General features: G+C 41.2%; 1 protein-coding gene across 1 annotated transcript in view; it reads left to right on the forward strand.

Annotated features, from left to right (window-relative positions):
* The window catches only part of LOC140729749 (TBC1 domain family member 12), a 151,351-nt gene that overhangs the window by 67,075 nt on the left and 64,802 nt on the right, over positions 1 to 19,474 (forward strand). Inside the window, exon 9 of the mRNA XM_073049914.1 lies at positions 513 to 630. Within this exon, the coding sequence (XP_072906015.1) occupies positions 513 to 630 (118 nt within the window). The remainder of the gene's footprint in view (positions 1 to 512; positions 631 to 19,474) is intronic.

A 19,474-nucleotide genomic window follows, 5' to 3' on the forward strand; every position in this document is an offset into this window, starting at 1 on the left:
TCGATGGGACAAGGCAGTTTAAATGTTTCAGCATGGACTAGATAGGCTGAAGAGCCCAATTTTGTGCGTACTTTTCTATGACTATGTCGGATAGATGGGAGAAGTATTGAAAAGATGTCAGCTATGCGCGTGTGCGTGTACACGTATACACACCCACCCCGCCCCCTCACCCCAAATGAACAATATGAAAGACAGGATTTTCCCTGTATCTCAGTATGTGTGACAATAATAAACCGATTCCAATTTTGATGAGTACATGGTTTTGGCATCTGTTACTGCATGTGAAGGCCAGGTGATTTACTGCAGTTTCTGTATACTCATTGGAAGCATGTGGATAAATATCACATTTAATTATTATTGATGTGTTTCCACAGAACTCTGCAGAAAGTGACTGGACCATCACAGGTTAATAACTCAAACAACAACGTTACCCATTGAATCACAGCTAAACTCTGGGAGATTTTGCTTAGGTTTTTACTAATGAGAAATCCTTTTCCTTTTCTGCATCTTAGGCATCAATATAATATTCAGCACAGGCCTGTGCATCCTGCAGCTACTGGAACCACGACTGCTCGCTATGTCTGACGTCTCCCTCCTCCTTCCCACGCTGCTGCGGATTCCTGTTGATGTGTACGTACAGAACTGTATTCAGATTATCTGCACTGTTTCTCATTAGTAGATACGTGTGTGTACATGGAGTATGATGCTTGTTGGGTCCTGACCCAGAACCTGTAGGCTAAGTGGTGGAATAAATTTAATAGCTGTTCAACTAGAACATAGAACATAAAATAGTAGATCACATTAAAGGCCCAATTAAGCTACTATAAGATAAATCTTAACCATTCCCTCACACGTAGCCCTCCATTTTTCTATCGTCAAATGCCCATTTAAGAGCATCTTAAATGCCCCTAATGTTCAAAGTTTAAAGTAAATTTATTATCAAAGTATTTCACTAAATACAACCCTGAGATTTATTCTCTTGCGGGCAATCACAGTAAGTCCAAGAAGCACAATAGAATCAATGAGAGACTGCACCCAACAGGATGGACAAACAGCCAAGGTGGAAAAGTCAACAAAATGTGCAAATGCAAAAGAAAAAAAAAGAAATAATTATAATTAATAATTAAGCAATAAATATCAATAACATGAGATGAAGAGTCCTTGGAAAGTGAGTCCATAGATTGTGGGAACAGTTCAGTGTTGGGTTGAGTGAAGTTATCCCCTCTGACTCAAGAGCCTGAGTTGATGGATAATAACTGTCCCTGAAACCTGATGGTGTGTCTGTCTTGATGACCAGCTCTAAGTTCCACACACCCACCACTCTCTGTATAAAACCTCTATCTCCGACATTCCTCCTATACTTTCCTCCAATTGGTGTAAAATTACAGTACTGGGTAAAGGCCTTAAGCACATACAGTATATATAGCTAGGCCGCCTAAGACATTTGCTCAACACTGTAGTAATTTTATGTATTGCACTGTACTGCTACTGCAAAGCAAAATAAATTTCATGACATATGTGAGTGATGACTAACCTGATTCTGATATGGATTGAGAGTGAAAAGGAGGTAGATGGAGAAAGGGGATTCATGGTTGGGAAAAGGGGAAGGGAGATGGGAGGGAGCAGGAAGCATCAGGTAGACATTCTGTAATGATCAATAAACCAATTGTTTGGAATGAAATGACCTTGCTTGATGTCTCAGGGCTGGGACTGTCTGTACCCACACCACCCTCTACCCCTGGCACTCCTTCTCTGCCATCTGTCCCACACCCCTCCAGCAGTGCTCCACCCTCATCATTCCAAACATTCTTTGCTCCCACCAGATTTACAAACTCCCTCTTTGCTCCAAATTGACAAATACAGTACTGTGCAAAAGTCTTAGGCACCCTAGCATTTAGAGTAGAGCACACCTGTGGCCATTCCCCTCAAAAATAAGTATACTGCTTTGGAAACTTTGTGGGGGATGACCTCCTAGGGGAATGCCACGGCAACTGGGTTGCAGACACTGAGCATGGGTGCAGAAGGGAAAGAGAGAGAAGAAGGGAGCGGTAGTGATAAGGGGACTCAATAGTGAGGGGAACAGACAGGAGATTTTGTAGACATGAATGGGACACCCAGATGGTGTTGTGACAAGTATTTGGTCCTTAATGACAGATGAGGAAGCTCATTAACTCAACAACCATTTTATTGTGATAGACACAAAACAGACCGAGCACCATAACCCAGATAATGAACCCAACCAGTCTCATGCAGACCGGGGAGGTGACCATCACACACCCCAGTTACAGTTAAGGTGACCCACAAATACACAAGCAAATAATCTAAAATTGTGTTTTAGAGTAACCCAATCTAAAATGTAACAATAAATGCACTGGAGCTACGCACCATAATGCCACAAAAGCATTTTAACACAAGAACAATAGCAATACTCGTCATTAGAAATGCAGGAGTGGGCTGTTGACCACGCTCCCCCAGAGCATAACAGTATGTTGCCTCCCAGGTGCCAGGGTCAAGGATGTCTCAGATCGCGTCCACAACATGAGCAGCCAGTTGTCTTGGTACATGTTGGTACCAATGACGTAGGAAGGAAAAGCAAAGTGGTCCTGAAAAGAGAATTTGGAGAACTAGGTAGAAAGCTGAGACGTAAGACCTCCAGGGTCGTAATTTCTGGATTGCTGCCTGTGCCACATGCCAGTGAGGGTAGAAACAAGATGATTTGGCAGATAAATGCATGGCTGAGAAGCTGGTGCAGGGGGCAGGGTTTAGATTCTTGGATCATTGGGATTTCTTCTGGGGGAAGTATGACCTGTTCAAAAGTGACAGGTTGCACCTGAACCCAAGAGGGACCAACATTCTCACAGGCAGGTTTGTTAGAGCTGTTGGGGAGGTTTTAAACTAATTTGGCAGGAGGTGGGAACCGGAGTGATGGGACTCAGGAAAGGACAAATGGTAACAAAATAAAGATAGTGTACAGTCAGACTGTCAGGAAGGGCAGACAGGTAATGGGACATATTCCATAAGACCATAAGATATAGGAGCAGAAGTAGACCATTCAGCACATCGAGTCTACTCCGCCATTCAATCATAGGCTGATCCAATTCTTCCAGTTATACCCACTCTCCTGCTTTCACCCCATACCCTTTGATGCCCTGGATAATCAAGAACCTATTATCTCTGCCTTAAATACACCCAATGACTTGGCCTCCACAGCCGCTCGTGGTAACAAATTCCACAGATTTACCACCCTCTGGCTAAAGTGATTTCTCCGATTCTCAACTCTAAAAGGACGTCCTTCAATCCTGAAGTTGTGCCCTCTTGTCCTAGAGTCCCCTACCATGGGAAATAACTTTGCCATATCTAATCTGTTCAGGTCTTTTAATATTAAGAATGTTTCTGTGAGATCCCCCCTCATTTTTCTGAACTCCAAGAACTGCCAGAAATTCCTCGTACGGTAACCCTGTCGTTCCTGGAATAATTCTTATGAATCTTCTCCGAACCCTCTCCAATGTCAGTATATCCTTTCTGAAATAAGGAGCCCAAAACTGCACACAATACTCCAACATCACATCCCTGCTCTTATATTCTATACCTCTAGAAATGAATGCCAACATTGCATTCGCCTTCTTCACAACTGACTCAACCTGGAGGTTAACCTTTAGGCTATCTTGCACAAGGACTACCAAGTCTCTTTGCATCTCTGCATTTTGAATTCTCTCCCCATCTAAATAATAGTTGTATCTCAATGCGCGGAGAACAAGAAATAAGGTGGATGATCTTGTTGCACTATTACAGACTACCAGGTATGATGTTGTGGCCATCACTGAATCGTGGCTGAAGGATGGTTGTAGTAGGAAGGTGAAACTTCAAGGTGGCACGTTGCGTTGGATGGATAGGAGGTAGTCATAGGGGGAGGCATGGTTCTACTGGTAAAGAATGGCATCAAATCAGTAGAAAGATGTAACATAGGATCGTAAGATGTTGAATCTTTGTGAGTTAAGTTAAGAAACTGCTATATACGGGCCTCTCAACAGTGGCTGGAGGTGGACCACAGGTTACAGCAGGAAATAGAAAAAGCAAATCAAAAGGGCAATGTTATAGTAGTCATGGGAGATTTTAACATTGAGGTCGATTGGGAAAATCAGGTTGGTAATGGATCTCAAGAGTGAGTTAGTTGAATGCCTAACAGATGGCTTTTTAGAGTAGTTTGTCATTGAGCCTACTAGGGGATCAGCTATACTTGACTGGGTGTTATGTAATGAACCGGAGGCAATTAGGGAGCTTAAGTTAAAAGAACTCTGAGGAACCAGTGCTCACAATATGATTGAGTTCAATTTCAAATTTGTTAGGGAGAAAGTAAAGTCTGACGTAGCTGTATTTCAGTAGGGTAAGGGAAATTACAGTGGTATGAGTGAGGAGTTAGCCAAAGTAAATTGGAAGTAGCTGCTGGCAGGGATGTCAGTAGAGCAGCAATGATGTGCATTTCTGGGGAAAATGAGGAAGGTGCAGGACATGTGTATTCCAAAATGAAGAAATACTCAAATGGTAAAATAGTACAATCATGGCTGACAAGGTAAGTAAAAGCAAAAGAAAGGGCATACAACAAAGCAAAAAAATAGTGGGAAGATAGAGGATTGGGAAGTTTTTAAAAACCTACAGAGAGCAACTAAAAGAATCATTAGAAGGGAAAAGATGAAAAATGAAAGCAAGCTAGCAATATCAAAGTGGATAGTAAAAGCTTTTTCAAGTATGTAAAAAATAAAATGGAGCTGAGAGTGAAAGAGCTGCTAGAAAATGAGGCAGGAGAAATAATAACGGGGGAACAACGAGATGGCAGATCAACTAAATGAGTATTTTGCATTAGTCTTTATTGTGAAAGATGCCTGCTGTGTGCCAGATGTTGTAGTGTGTGAAGGAAGCGAAGTGGGTGTAGTTACTATTACAAGAGAGAAGGTGCTCAAGAAGCTGAAAAACCTAAAAGTACATAAGTCACCTGGACCAGATGAACTGCACCCTAGGGTTCTGAAAGAGGTAGCTTTGGAGATTGTGGCGGCATTAAAAATAATCTTTCAAAAATCATTGGACTCTGGCATGGTACCAGAGGACTGGAAGATTGCAATTGTCACTCCACTCTTTAAGAAAGGAGGAAGGCAGCAGAAAGGAAATTATAGACCAGTTAGCCTGATCTCAGTGATTGGGAGGATGTTAGAGTCAATTTTTAAGGACGAGGTGATGGAGTACTTGGTAACACAGGACAAGATTTGGACAAAGTCAGCATGGTTTCCTTCAGGGACAATCCTACCTGACAAACCTGTTGGAATCCTTTGAGGAGATTACAAGCAGATAGATAAAGATTTTGATTGGAGAAAGGCTAACTTTGAGGAGATGCGAAAGGACTTAGAAGGAGTGGATTGGGACAATTTGTTTTATGGGAAGGATGTCATAGAGAAATGGAGGTCATTTAAAGGTGAAATTTTGAGGGTGCAGAATCTTTATGTTCCTGTTAGGTTGAAAGAAAAGGTTAAAGGTTTGAGAGTGCCATGGTTTTCAAGGGATATTGGAAACTTGGTTTGGAAAAAGAGGGAGATCTATAATAAATATAGGCAGCATGGAGTAAATGAGATGCTCGAGGAATATAAAGAATGTAAAAAGAATCTTAAGAAAGAAATTAGAAAAGCTAAAAGAAGATACGAGGTTGCTTTGGCAAGTAAGGTGAAAATAAATCCAAAAGGTTTCTACAGTTATATTAATAGCAAAAAGATAGTGAGGGATAAAATTGGTCCCTTAGAGAATCAGAGTGGACAGCTATGTGTGGAGCCGAAAGAGATGGGGGAGATTTTGAACAATTTTTTTTCTTCGGTATTCACTAAAGAGAAGGATATCGAATTGTGTAAGGTAACGGAAACAAGTAGGGAAGTTATGGAAACTATGACAATTAAAGAGGAGGAAGTACTGGCACTTTTAAGGAATATAAAAGTGGATAAATCTCCGGGTCCTGACAGGATATTCCCTAGGACTTTGAGGGAAGTTAGTGTAGAAATAGCAGGGGCTCTGACAGAAATATTTCAAATATCATTAGAAACGGGGATGGTGCCGGAGGTTTGGCATATTGCTCATGTTGTTCCATTGTTTAAAAAGGGTTCTACGAGTAAACCTAGCAATTATAGGCCTGTCAGTTTGACGTCAGTGGTTGGTAAATTAATGGAAAGTATTCTTAGAGATGGTATATATAATTATCTGGATAGACAGGGTCTGATTAGGAATAGTCAGCATGGATTTGTGTGTGGAAGGTCATGTTTGACAAATCTTATTGAATTTTTTGAAGAGGTTACGAGGAAAGTTGACGAGAGTAAGGCAGTGGATGTTGTCTATATGGACTTCAGTAAGGCCTTTGACAAGGTTCTGCATGGAGGGTTAGTTAGGAAGGTTCAATTGTTAGGTATTAATATTGAAGTAGTAAAATGGATTCAACAGTGGCTAGATGGAAGATGCCAGAGACTGGTGGTGGATAACTGTTTGTCAGGTTGGAGACCAGTGACTCGTGGTGTGCCTCAGGGATCTGTTTTGGGTCTAATGTTGTTTGTCATATACATTAATGATCTGGATGATGGGGTGGTAAATTGGATTAGTCAGTATGCAGATGATAATATGGTAGGTGGCATTGTGGATAATGAAGTAGGTTTTCAAAGCTTGCAGAGAGATTTAGGCCAGTTAGAAGAGTGGGCTGAATGATGGCAGATGGAGTTTAATGCTGATAAGTGTGAGGTGCTACATTTTGGTAGGAATAATCCAAATAGGACATTGAAGAATGCAGTAGAACAGAGTGATCTAGGAATAATGGTGCATAGTTCCCTGAAGGTGGAATCTCATGTGGATAGGGTGGTGAAGAAAGCTTTTGGTATGCTGGCCTTTATAAATCAGAGCATTGAGTATAGGAGTTGAGATGTAATGTTAAAATTGTACAAGGCATTGGTAAGGCCGAATTTGGAGTATTGTGTACAGTTCTGGTCACCGAATTATAGGAAAGATATCAACAGAGTACAGAGAAAATTTACCAGAATGTTACCTGGGTTTCAGCACCTAAGTTACAGGGAAAGGCTGAACAAGAAGACTGGTAGAGGGGCAGGTCGTTTTGAGGAAACAGGTAGGATGCAGAAGACACATTAGGAGAATGGGCAAGAAAATGGCAAATGAAATATAATGTTGGAAAATACACAGTCATGCACTTTGGTAGTAGAAATAAATATGTGGACTATTTTCTAAATGGGGAGAAATCCAAAAATCTGAGATGCAAAGGGTCTTGGGAGTCCTTGTGCAGAACACTCTAAAGGTTGACTTGCAGGTTGAGTGAATAGTGAGGAAGGCAAATACAATATTAGCATTCATTTCAAGAGGTCTAGGCTGCAAGAGCAGGGATGTGATGCTGATGCTTTATAAGGGACTGGTGAGGCCTCACTTTGAGTATTGTGAACAGTTTTGGGCTCCTCATCTTAGAAAAGGTGTGCTGACATTGGAGAGGGCCCAGAGGAGGTTCACAAGGATGATTCCAGGAATGAAAGGGTTATCATATGAAGAACATTTTATGGCTCTGCGTCTGTACTCGGAATTCAGAAGGATGAGGAGGGATCTCATTGAAACCTTTCGAATGTCGAAAGGCCTAGATAGAGCAGATGTGGAGAATCGAGGACAAGAGGGCAGAGCCTCAGGATAGAGGGGCATCGATTCAAAACAGATGTGGAGAAATTTCTTTAGCCAGAGAGTGGTGAATTTGTGGAATTTGTTGCCACATGCAGCTGTGGAGGCCAGGTCATTGGGTGTATTTAAGGCAGAGATAGGTTCTTGATTGGACATGGCATCAAAGATTACGGGGAGAAGGTCAGGAAATGGGGTTGAGGAGGAGGGACAAAAAAGAATCAGCCATGATTGAATGGCTGAGCAGACTCGATGGGCCAAATGGGCTAATTCTGCTCCTATGTCTTATGGTTAATGTTCAAATGTACAGCAAAGTAATTAGGAAGACAAGTGTTAGGTTAATCTTCATTATGAGAGGTTCAACATTCAAAGTAAATGTTATTATCAGAGTACATGTACGTCGCCACATACAGCCCTGAGTAGACTCAGCAAATCAGTACCTCAATGGAACTTTGCTAGCCAGGGAAAATATTACAGCAGTGCTTCGGCAGGAAAGATTAGAGGGCTTGTCTACTGAGGCCATATGGGTGGAGCTGAGAAACAGGAAAGGTATGACCACATTAATAGGGTTGTATTATAGACCACCCAATAGTCAGCGAGAATTGGAGGAGCAAATCTGCAGAGAGATAACAGACAACTGCAGGAGACAGAAAGTTGCGATTGTAGGGTATTTTAATTCTCCACACATTGATTGGGACTCGCATACTGTTAAAGGTCTAGATGGGTTAGAGTTTGTGAAATGTGTTCAGGAAAGTTTTCTAAATCAATATATAGATGTACCAACTAGGGAGGATGCAATATTAGATCTCCTATTAGGAAATGAGTTAGGGCAGGTGACGGAAGTGTGTGTAGGGGAACACTTTGGTTCCAGTGATCATAATGTCATTAGTTTCAACATGATCATGGATAAAGATAGATCTGGTCCTCGGGTTGAATTTCTAAACTGAAAAAAGGCCAAATTTGAAGAAATGAGAAAGGATCTAAAAAGCGTAGATTGGAATGGGTTGTTCTCTGGCAAGGATGTGATTGGTAAGTGGGAGGCCTTCAAAGGAGAAATTCTGAGAGTGCAGAGTTTGTATGTTCCTGTCAGGGTTAAAGGCAAAACGAATAAGAATAAGGAACCTTGGTTCTCGAGGGATATTGGAACTCTGATAAAGAAGAAGAGAGAGATGTATAACATGTATAGGCAACAGGGAGGAAATAAGATGCTTGAGGAGTATAAAAAGAGTAAGAAAATACATAAGAAAGAAATCAGGAGGGCTAAAAGAAGACATGAGGTTGCTTTGGCAGTCAGGGTGAAGGATAATCCTAAGAGCTTCTACAGGTATGTTAAGAGCAAAAGGATAGTAAGGGATAAAATTCGTCCTCTTGAAGATCAGAGTGGTCAGCTATGTATGAAACCAAAAGAAATGGGAGAGATATTAAATGGGTTTTTTGCATCTGTATTTACTAAGGAAACTGGAATGGAGTCTATGGAAACAAGGCAAACAAGTAAGGGGGTCATGGAACTTATACATATTAAAGAGGAGGTGCTTGCTGTCTTGAGGCAAATCGGAGTAGATAAATCCCCAGGACCTGACAGGGTATTCCCTCGGACCTTGAGGGAGACTAGTGTTGAAATTGCACGGGCCCTGGCAGAAATATTTAAAATGTCAATATCCACGGGTCAAGTGCCGGAGGATTGAAGGATAGCTCGTGTAGTTCCGTTGTTTAAAAAAGGCTCAAAAAGTAAGCCGGGAAATTATAGGCCAGTAAGTTTGACATCGGTAGTAGGTAAATTATTGGAAGGAATATTAAGAGATAGGATCTACAAGTATTTGGATAGACAGAGACTTATTAGAAAAAGTCAGCATGGCTTTGTGCGTGGTAGGTCATGTTTAACCAATCTATTAGAGTTTTTCGAGGAAGTTACCAGGAAAGTGGATGAAGGGAAGGCAGTGGATGTTGTCTACATGGACTTCAGTAAGGCCTTTGACAAGGTCCAGCATGGGAGGTTAGTTAGGAAGATTCAGTCGCTAGGTATACATAGAGAGGTAGTAAATTGGATTAGACATTGGCTCAATGGGAGAAGTCAGAGTGGTAGTGGAGGATTTCTACTCTGAGTGGAGGCCTGTGACTAGTGGTGTGCCACAGGGATCAGTGCTGGGTCCATTGTTATTTGTCATCTATATCAATGATTTGGATGATAATGTGGCAAATTGGATCAGCAAATTTGCTGATGATACAAAGATTGGAGGTGTAGTGGACAGTTTTCAAAGCTTGCAGAGGGATTTGGACCAGTTGGAGGAATGGGCAGAAAAATGGCAGATGGAGTTTAATGCGGACAAGTGTGAGGTATTGCACTTCGGAAGGTCAAACCAAGGTAGAACATATAAGGTAAATGGTAAGACACTGAGGAGTACAGTAGAACAGAGGGATCTTGGAGTACAGATACATAATTCCCTAAAAGTGGCGTCACAAGTAGATAGGGTCGTAAAGAGAGCTTTTGGTACATTGGCCTTTATAAATCAAAGTATTGAGTATGTAATGGTGAGGTTGTATAAGACATTGGTGAGACCAAATTTGGAGTATTGTATGCAGTTTTGGTCACCTAATTACAGGAAGGATATTAATAAGGTTGAAAGAGTGCAGAGAAGGTTTAGAAGGATGTTGCCGGGACTTGAGAAACTGAGTTACAGAGAAAGGTTGAATAGGTTAGGACGTTATTCCCTGGAGAATGAGGGGTGATTTGATAGAGGTGTATAAAATTATGATGGGTATAGATAGAGTGAATGCAAGCATGCTTTTTCCACTGAGGCCAGGGGATAAAAAACCCAGAGGTCATGGGTTAAGGTTGAAAGGGGAAAAGTTTAAAGGGAACATTAGGAAGGGGCTTCTTCACACAGAGAGTGGTGGGAGTGTGGAATGAGCTGCCAGATGAAGTGGTGAATGTGGGCTCACTTTTGACATTTAAGAAAAACTTGGACAGGTATATGGATGAGAGGGGTTTGGAGGGATATGGGATGGGTGCAGGTCAGTGTGACTAGGCAGAAAAATGGTTCAGCACAGCCAAGAAGGGCCAAAAGGCCTGTTTCTGTGCTGTAATGTTCTATGGTTCTAGCAGGATCAATGAAAGATCAACCAGAGTGCAGAAGACAACGAATTGTACAAATACAAATATTTTTTTAAAAAGCAATAAATAATGAGAACATGAAATAACAAGATAAAAAGTGCTTAAATTGAGATCATTGGTTGTTGGAGCATCTCAATGGATGAGCAAGTGAGTGTAGCTTTCCCCTTTTGTTCAAGAGCTCGATGGTTGAGAGGTAGTAATTGTTCTTGAACCTGGTGGTGTGAGTCCTGAGGCTCTTGGACCTTCTACCTGATGGCAGCAGTGAGAAAAGAGCATGGGCTGGGTGGTGAGAATCTTTGATGACAGATACTGCTTTTCTACAGTTTCACATAGATGTGGTCAATGGTTGGGAGAGGTGTACCCGTGACGTACTGATTATAGGAGTAAGAAAGTATATTTGTACTTGCATAGGCCACCTGATGGACTGCATCTGGAGTATTTCGTATGTCCTGGTTCCCTCACCTAATCAAGAATGAGATGTTTAGTGATCCAGCTTATTGCGTAGAAACAGGCTTTTCAGACCAATTTATCCACGCCAACTGAGATATTGATCCAAGCTGGTCCAAAATGCTTGAATGTATGAGGAGCATTTGATGGCTCTGGGTCAGTACTGGCTGGAGTTTAGAAGAATGAGGGGGGGATTTGATTGAAACCTATTGAATAATGAAAGGCCAAGATAGAGTGAATGTGTTCTATAGTGGGTAATTCTAGGCGCAGAGGACGCAGCAGCAAAATAAAAGGCCTTCACCTTAGAATTTCTTTAACCAGAGGGTGGTGAGTCTGTGAAACTCATTGCCTCACATATTTGTTGAGACCTAGTTTTTGACTGCACGGTAGCATAGTGGTTAGTGTGACACTGTTACAGCACAGGATGTTCTGAAGTTCGGAGTTCAATTCTGGTGCTGTTCTGTAAGGAGTTTCTGTACATCCTCCCCATGGAATGTGTGAGTTTCCTCTGGGTCTTCTGGCTTCCTCCCACATTCCAAAGACATACCGGGTAGGTTAATTGGTCATTATAAATTGTCCCGTGATTAGATCAGGGTTAATTGGGTTTGTGGGTTTGTTCAGGCCGCATGGCCGGGCTTCTTCCGAGCTGTGTCACTAAATAAATAAAAATATTTTAAGCAGATGTTGATAGGTTCTTGATTAGCATCAAAGGTTATGGGTAGAAGGCAAGAGAATGGGTTAGAGATGGATGATAAATCAGCCCTGATGGTATATTAGAGAGACTTGATGGGTTGAATGGCCTAATTCTGCTTCTATGTCTTAAGGGCTTATTTCATCCCTATTCTTCTAAATAGCTAATGCGACAGGGGTACATTGTTTTTCTCCAAAGGCTGATCAATCTAAATCCCTAGCGCAGAAACTGGGAAATAGGAAAGAACATCTAGCAAACAGCAGCAATACTGGAAGCTCCAGGCACACAGGCCCCTGTATGCCACTGTTCTGAGAGCAGCCGTGATTCCAGCTGCTTCCTCTCTGTAATTCCATTATCTGCTAAATCGTGTTTTTATAAACATCCTCTGATGTCAGCACATCACTTAGTACCTCTGAGTTCAGATTTCCACTGAACAACTTCAATTGCCAAGAATAACGTCCTATAACATGTAAGCTGTTTATTGTATTCAGTTGCCCAATATTGTCCAGTAGTTGCTGAATTTTTTGTTTTATTTTTGTACAATGCATGTGAATCTTTTTTTATGTTGTTAAAGCATGTTGCATCCACACTGCAAGTGTTCGCTCTAACAGTTTTAGTTTCCTTTGGATTTGCCTCTTGTGTTTTATGGAGATACACCCAGCCCAGAGACACCAAGCAAGGTTATTTGATCCCAAACAATTGGTTTATTGATCATTACAGAGTGCCTGTCTGGTGCTTCCCGCTCCTTCCTCTCTCCCTTCCCCTTTTCCTAGCTGTACTTCCCCACTCCCTGCCCCCTTCCCACTCTCAGTCCACAATAGACACCCATATCAGAATCAGGTTTATCATTGCTCACATATGTCATAGAATTTGTTTTTTTTGCGGCAGCAGTACAGTGCATTACATAAAATTACTACAGTACTGTACAAAACACTTTGGCATTATAACTATATATGCGCCCAAGTACTGTATGTATAGAATGCTTTGGAATTCTGTTTACTCCTACTTGGTGAGGACTTTTCATGGCCCCTCCTAATTTTCCTAATTCCCTTCCTGAATTCTTTTCTGGCTTCTTTATAATCCTCAAAGACTCTGTTTGATTCTAGCTCCCTAAGATTTACATACTTTTCCCCCTTCTTAACTAAATTCGTCACCTTTCTCGACATCTAAGGTTCTCTTACTTTGCCATCCATGTCCTTCCTTCTGACTGGAACATGCCTGTCCTGTACCCTGTGCAGTTGGTCTTTAAACACCCTCCTCATGTCAGATGTGGACTTGCCTAAAAACAGTTGTTCCAAATTGACTCTCCCTAGTTCCTGCCTAATGCCCTTGTAATTTTCTCTACCCCAGTTTAATGCTCTGCAGTAAGGTCCATACTTATCTTTATCTATAGCCATCTTGGGATTCAATTCAATCCTACTTGCCAGTTAATTTTCATATTTGTGACTCAATGCCAAAGCAGGCGGTTAGAGGTCAGGAGGTGGTATTGCAGCTGTATACTCTGGAAGATGGACAAGTGACAAACAGTCAGAATCATGATTAATACCACTGGCATGTGCCACAAAGGTTTTTGTTTTGTGGCAGCAGTACATTGTAATACATAATTTTTAAAAAAACTACACTGTGCAAAAGTCTTGGGCGCCCTAGATTTTTATATGATTTCAGATGTTATAGCCTGTACAGAGCCCTGATCTCTGATGCAGATTTAAAGGCAAAGGATGGTCACAGCAAATATTGATTAGGTTTAGTTTTTTTTTAATGTTTACTGCTCTTTATAGCCATTTTTCATTATTTTTGAAAGCATCTTCACTTTACAGAAATTTTTTTACGTGTGCCTAAGATTTTTACATAGTACTGTAAACTACAATAAGAAGTAGACTGTATATTAAAAAATTAAATTTAAAAGTACTGCAAAAAAGAGAGCAAAGAAAAAGTAGTGAAGTAGTGTACATGGGTTCATTGTCCATTCAGAAATTTGATGGCTGAGCGGAAGAAGCTGATTCTGAAATGTTGAGTGTGGAGTGTTGTAGAGTAGATCATGGAAAACCAAGTCCAAGACCATGGAGAAACTTGAATGAAAATTTAAAAGCTGAGGTTTTACCATCATTTAATATGAATGAATTTCCACATGATTTAAGGTTACCTAGAAATAAATTATAAGCGATGTGATTTATTAATTACATGTAAAGAAAACACAATATTAAAAGCAGTTTAATTGTTGCCTGAATCTAAACAACAAAAGAAGTCATCCGTCCTCTGGGGAATATGAAAGAAGAATCTATTTAAATAATTGTATGTGCAACAGGTTAGTAATTAATCAAATCCTTCTCTGGCATTCAGATCTTATAATGAGAAACACTGGGACTGATTTCATTAAATAACCATCTGCAACATCAGTATTAATGTTACAGAGGTGGTAGAAACATAGAAACATAGAAAATAGGTGCAGGAGTAGGCCATTCGGCCCTTCGAGCCTGCACTGCCATTCAGTATGATAATGGCTGATCATCCAACTCAGAACCCTGTACCTGCTTTCTCTCCATACCCCCTGATCCCTTTAGCCACAAGGGCCATATCTAACTTCCTCTTAAATATAGCCAATGAACCGGCCTCAACTGTTTCCTGTGGCAGAGAATTCCATAGATTCACCACTCTCTGTGTGAAGAAGTTTTTTCTCATCTCGGTCCTAAAAGGCTTCCCCTTTATCCTTAAACTGTGACCCCTCGTTCTGGACTTCCCCAACATCGGAAACAATCTTCCTGCATCTAGCCCGTCCAGTGTATTACACTCAAACTAGTGTATTAGTTTGAGTACACTAGTGTATTATACTCAAACAACCCAAAACCAGACAGGAAATACATTCAACACACACAAAATGCTGGTGGAACGCAGCAGGCCAGGCAGCATCTATAGGAAGAAGCACAGTCGACATTTCGGGCCGAGACCCTTCGTCAGGACTAACTGAAAGGAAAGATAGTAAGAGATTCGAAAGTAGGAGGGAGAGGAGGAAATACGAAATGATAGGAGAAGACCGGAGGGGGTGGGGTGAAGCTGAGAGCTGGAAAAGTGATTGGCAAAAGGGATACAGAGCTGGAGAAGGGAAAGGGTCATGGGATGGGAGGCCTAGGGAGAAAGAAAAGGGGAGGGGAGCACCAGAGGGAGATAGAGAGAGGAGGAAATACATTACTGTGCAAAATTCTTAGGCACATATATATAGCTAGGGGCCTAAGGCTTTTGCATGATTCCTTTTATATAATTTTATGTGATTTTCTGTAATGAACTGTACCACATTGAGTGTGTGTCTCCAAGCTCCTGTACCCTCTCCTTGCGTGATGGGGGTCCTTAATGATTGATGTTGCCTTTTTAAGGCATCGCTTTTTGAAGATGTTCTTGATGCAGTGGAGGCTAGTGCCCATAATGTGGCTGGCTGAATTAGATTGTCATAGAGTCATTCAGCACATCATGTTCATGCTGACCTCTTTTCCTGGTTTAAGTCTCAGAATCAGACTTATTATCATTGACTTGGCATGGTATTTAGTCTGTGTCCTTCCATACCTAGACTGCTCACCTAAATGACTTTTAAACATAATGTTTATCTCTTATTCTACCTTCAATTCTCAATGTTATATCTTCAATATTTATGATGTAGTAGGGAAGGGATGGGGGGAACTTGCAGGAGATAGTGTTCTCATTTGTCTACCACCCTGTTCTTCACGGTAGTCAGGATCGTACATTTGTTTAGGAGGTGCTATCAGATTAGTCTAAGCAGGTAAAAGCTATGACTTTTATATATCAAGTTCAAAGTAAATTTATTATCAATGTATGTTTATGTCACCATATACAACCCTGAGATTCATTTTCTTGCAGGCATTCACAGGAAAATAGAAAAATACAACCGCATTTATGAACAACTATAAATAACACAAACTGACAAGCAATGTGCAAAAGAAGGCAAATGTGCAAATAGTAAAAAAAAATGTAAATAAGTAAATACATACATAGGTAGTAAATGTTGCATCCTAACGGTCTGCGTGATGCACAAGCCAGGGCAGTATGATGCCAAGAGCAAACTGTTGCCCATGCAGCCGGCTTCCCCTCTCCACGTGGCTGATAAATCCAATGGAACAGCAGAGACCAAAACAGTTCAGCACCAGAGGTATTGCAGGAGTTGCCGGTCAGTGTTGAACTCAACGCAGGACTACCTTAGGGACTTCAGCTCTGGATTTTTCCCTTTGGGTTTACTACCAAAACCTTCCCCATGGCTAGGTATGGCTGCAAGGCACTAGAAGTTTGAGATCAGAGTTTTCCTCCTCTTAGATGAGCTGCCAACAATGGCTGACGAGCCTCATCTGCCTGAAGTGACTGGTTTTAAGCTGCTAGTGACCTGCCTTTGCCCTTTCTCCTGTCAGTAGAAATTGGTCCATTGGGTTTAGTAGCATATGAAGGCCAGGAGCTGGAATTGTTTGTCAGAGGCTATTTGAGACGTGCACCATTGGGAGCATGTACTAGGTAGTGGGAGCTTATCCACGCTACCTCGCCTCAGTATAACAACCTTTGGAACTGCCGAATTTATAATGCAATGTCAAATGTCAAGCCCCACTTACAATCTCCTACCATAGGTGAGGCTGCTAGCTCCCAACCAGTGCTACAGAGAACATCAGAATCAGGTTTCTCATCGATAAATGTCATGAAATTTGTTATCTTGTGGCAGCAGTATAGTGCAATACATAAACAACTACTATAAGTTACAAAAGATGAATAAGTAGTACAAAAGACAATTACAGCCAGTTTTTCATTGAGTAGTTTGGTCAGGAATGCTACAAAGAATGAGGAAGAAGCTTAATTAGAATAATTTTCATATGTACGGTGATACAATAGAAACATAGAAATATAGAAAACCTACAGCACAATACAGGCCCTTCGGCCCACAAAGCTGTGCCAAACATGTCCTTTGCTGTCGTTAGGTCGCATCTGGAATTTCCAGTTGGCGGGCAATTTCCCTCCATGCTGCTCTGTCCCAACACTTGTCCACAACATCCCTAGTCTTGTTCAGCTTGGTCCAATCCTTGATGTTATCCAGCTGCGTTGTTCTTTGCCTTCCTCTTCCTTTCATTCCCTCCACCATTCCGTATAGTAGGTCTGACAAGATGTTATCTCTCCATGTAAAGTGTCCACAATAAGCAACTTTTAACTTCATAATCTTCTCCAGCAATATCCATGGTCTATCAACTTCGGACAAAACCCTCTCACTTGAAACCTCCTCTACCCAGCTGATCTTCAACATTTGTCGACAGCGCCACATTTCAAAAGCATTAGTTCATTTCATGTCATCCTTCAGGGTCTATGGTGATATTGTGGTTAGTATAGAAGACTGGCAAAGAACAGTATTATATCGATCAGTTATAGATATGGATAGAGAAATGCAGATGGAGTTTAACCTGGCCTAATGTGAAGTGTAGCACCTTGTAGGTCAAATGTAAAGAGACTGTACAGACAATATCTTTTTCCCAGGGTTCAAATGTCTAATACCAGAGGGCATGCATTTAAGGTGAGATTGTGTAATTTCAAAGGAGGTGTGAGGAGCACGACTCTTACACAGAGACTGGTGGGTGCCCGGAATGCTCTGCCTGTGGTGGTGGTAGAGGCAGAAACATTAGGAGATGTTTAGATAGGCACATGAATGTGAGGAAATAGAAGGATATGGACATTGTATAGGCAGATGCAAATAGTTTAGTTGGGGATTTGATTACTAATTTAGTTGGTTTGGCATAGCATTATGGGCCGAAGGGCCATTGTTGTGCTGTTGTTGAAAATTGAATCAGACAACCTATGTTCTAATAGGTCCTGAAAGAACAGTTCAAAAGCTCAATTGCTCAGTATATCCAAAATCCATCAAAAGTGCTCAGGTGAGAACTGTTCTTTCAAAAACTATTGAATAATCTTTCAATGCAATAAGGTAGACACTTGACCTCACAATCTATTTCTTTATGACCTGACAACCTATTGTTTATCTGTACTGCACTTTCTGTGTAATTGTAGCACTTCATTCTGCATTCTGTTATTGTTTTCCCTTGTACTATCTCACTAGAATTCAGAATAATGAGGGGTGACCTCATAGAAAACTATCAGATGGTGAAAGGCCTTGATAGGATGGATGTGGAGAGGATGTTTCCTGTGGTGGGAGAGTCTAAGACCAGAGGATACAGCCTCAGAATAGAGGGGTGTCCTTTTAGAATGAGATGAGGAGGAACTTCTTTAGCCATAGAGTGGTGAATCTGTGGAATTCTTTGCCACAGGCAGCCATGGAGACAAAATCTTTATGTATATTTACGTCCAGAGGTTGATAGATTCTTGATTGGTCAGGGCATGAAGGGATACTGGGGGAAGGCAGGAGATTGGTGCTGAGAAGAAAATTGAATCAGACATGATGGGCCAAATGGCCAATTCTGCTCCTATATCTTATGGTCTTATGGTCTAAAACAAATATTTTCACTGTATCATGGTACACAAGACAATAAAGCAATTTACCAAATTTCACAAAATTAGCTACATATTACACTGAGAAAAGAACATAACCATAAATTTAATAGACACATCATTTCAGCTCTCTCCTTCTCTCTTTTTCTATTCCTCATTCTGGTTCCCATCTCACTCCTTCCCTTTGCCTCACCTGCCCATCACCTCCCTCTGGTTCCCCTCCTCCTTCCCTTTCTCCCGTGGTCCACTCTCCTCTCCTATCAGATTCCTTCTTCTTCAGCCCTTTACCTCTTCCACCTATTACCTCCCAGCTTGTTCTTCTCCCCCTCTCCCCCTCTTCCTATTCTGGCTTCTTCCCCCTTCCTTTCCAGTTTCGATGAAGGGAATAAACAGTCAGCATTTCAGCCCAAGGTCCTCCATCAGGACTGGACAAGAGGTCACAGTCTACAATAACTGCTGATGAACTAAAACATTGACTGATTTCTCTTTTTGAGGATGCTTGACTGGCTGAGGTCTTCCAGTGCTGCATTTCGTTTCAGATTTGTCATTTTCACTTCCTCCCTCAGAACTTCAATGATACTCTGGGGCTGTAATGTTTAATCTTTCAATGCTGGCAGTTATTCAGACTTGTCACTTTCAAAAAGTTCAAAATAAATTTTATTATCAGAGTACATATATGTCACCAAATACAATCCTGAGATTCATTTTTCTATGGGCATACTCAGCAAATCTATAGAATAGTAACTATAACATGATCAATGAAAGATCAACCAGAGTGCAAGTGCAAATATAAATAAATAGCAACAAATAGAGGTTAATTAGCATAATGTGCGGCTGAGCTGCCAGTGATTCAAACAAGTGCTGGAAGCATTCACTAATCAGACAGCCTTTGTCAGTGTGAAACAGAGCAATGTTTCTGTGACGTATTTAGTAGTAGTAGTAGTGTGATCACTCGAGTTGAGTATGATACTCTCCTAAGGAGTTCTCTTAATTAGTAGATCTTCAGGTGGTTGTAGAGTCCGAACTGGGATCCGCATATTCTGGTGCATTGTGGTCAT

The sequence above is a fragment of the Hemitrygon akajei genome, chromosome 6, assembly GCF_048418815.1.
Source record: "Hemitrygon akajei chromosome 6, sHemAka1.3, whole genome shotgun sequence".
Taxonomy (NCBI): Eukaryota; Metazoa; Chordata; class Chondrichthyes; order Myliobatiformes; family Dasyatidae; genus Hemitrygon; species Hemitrygon akajei.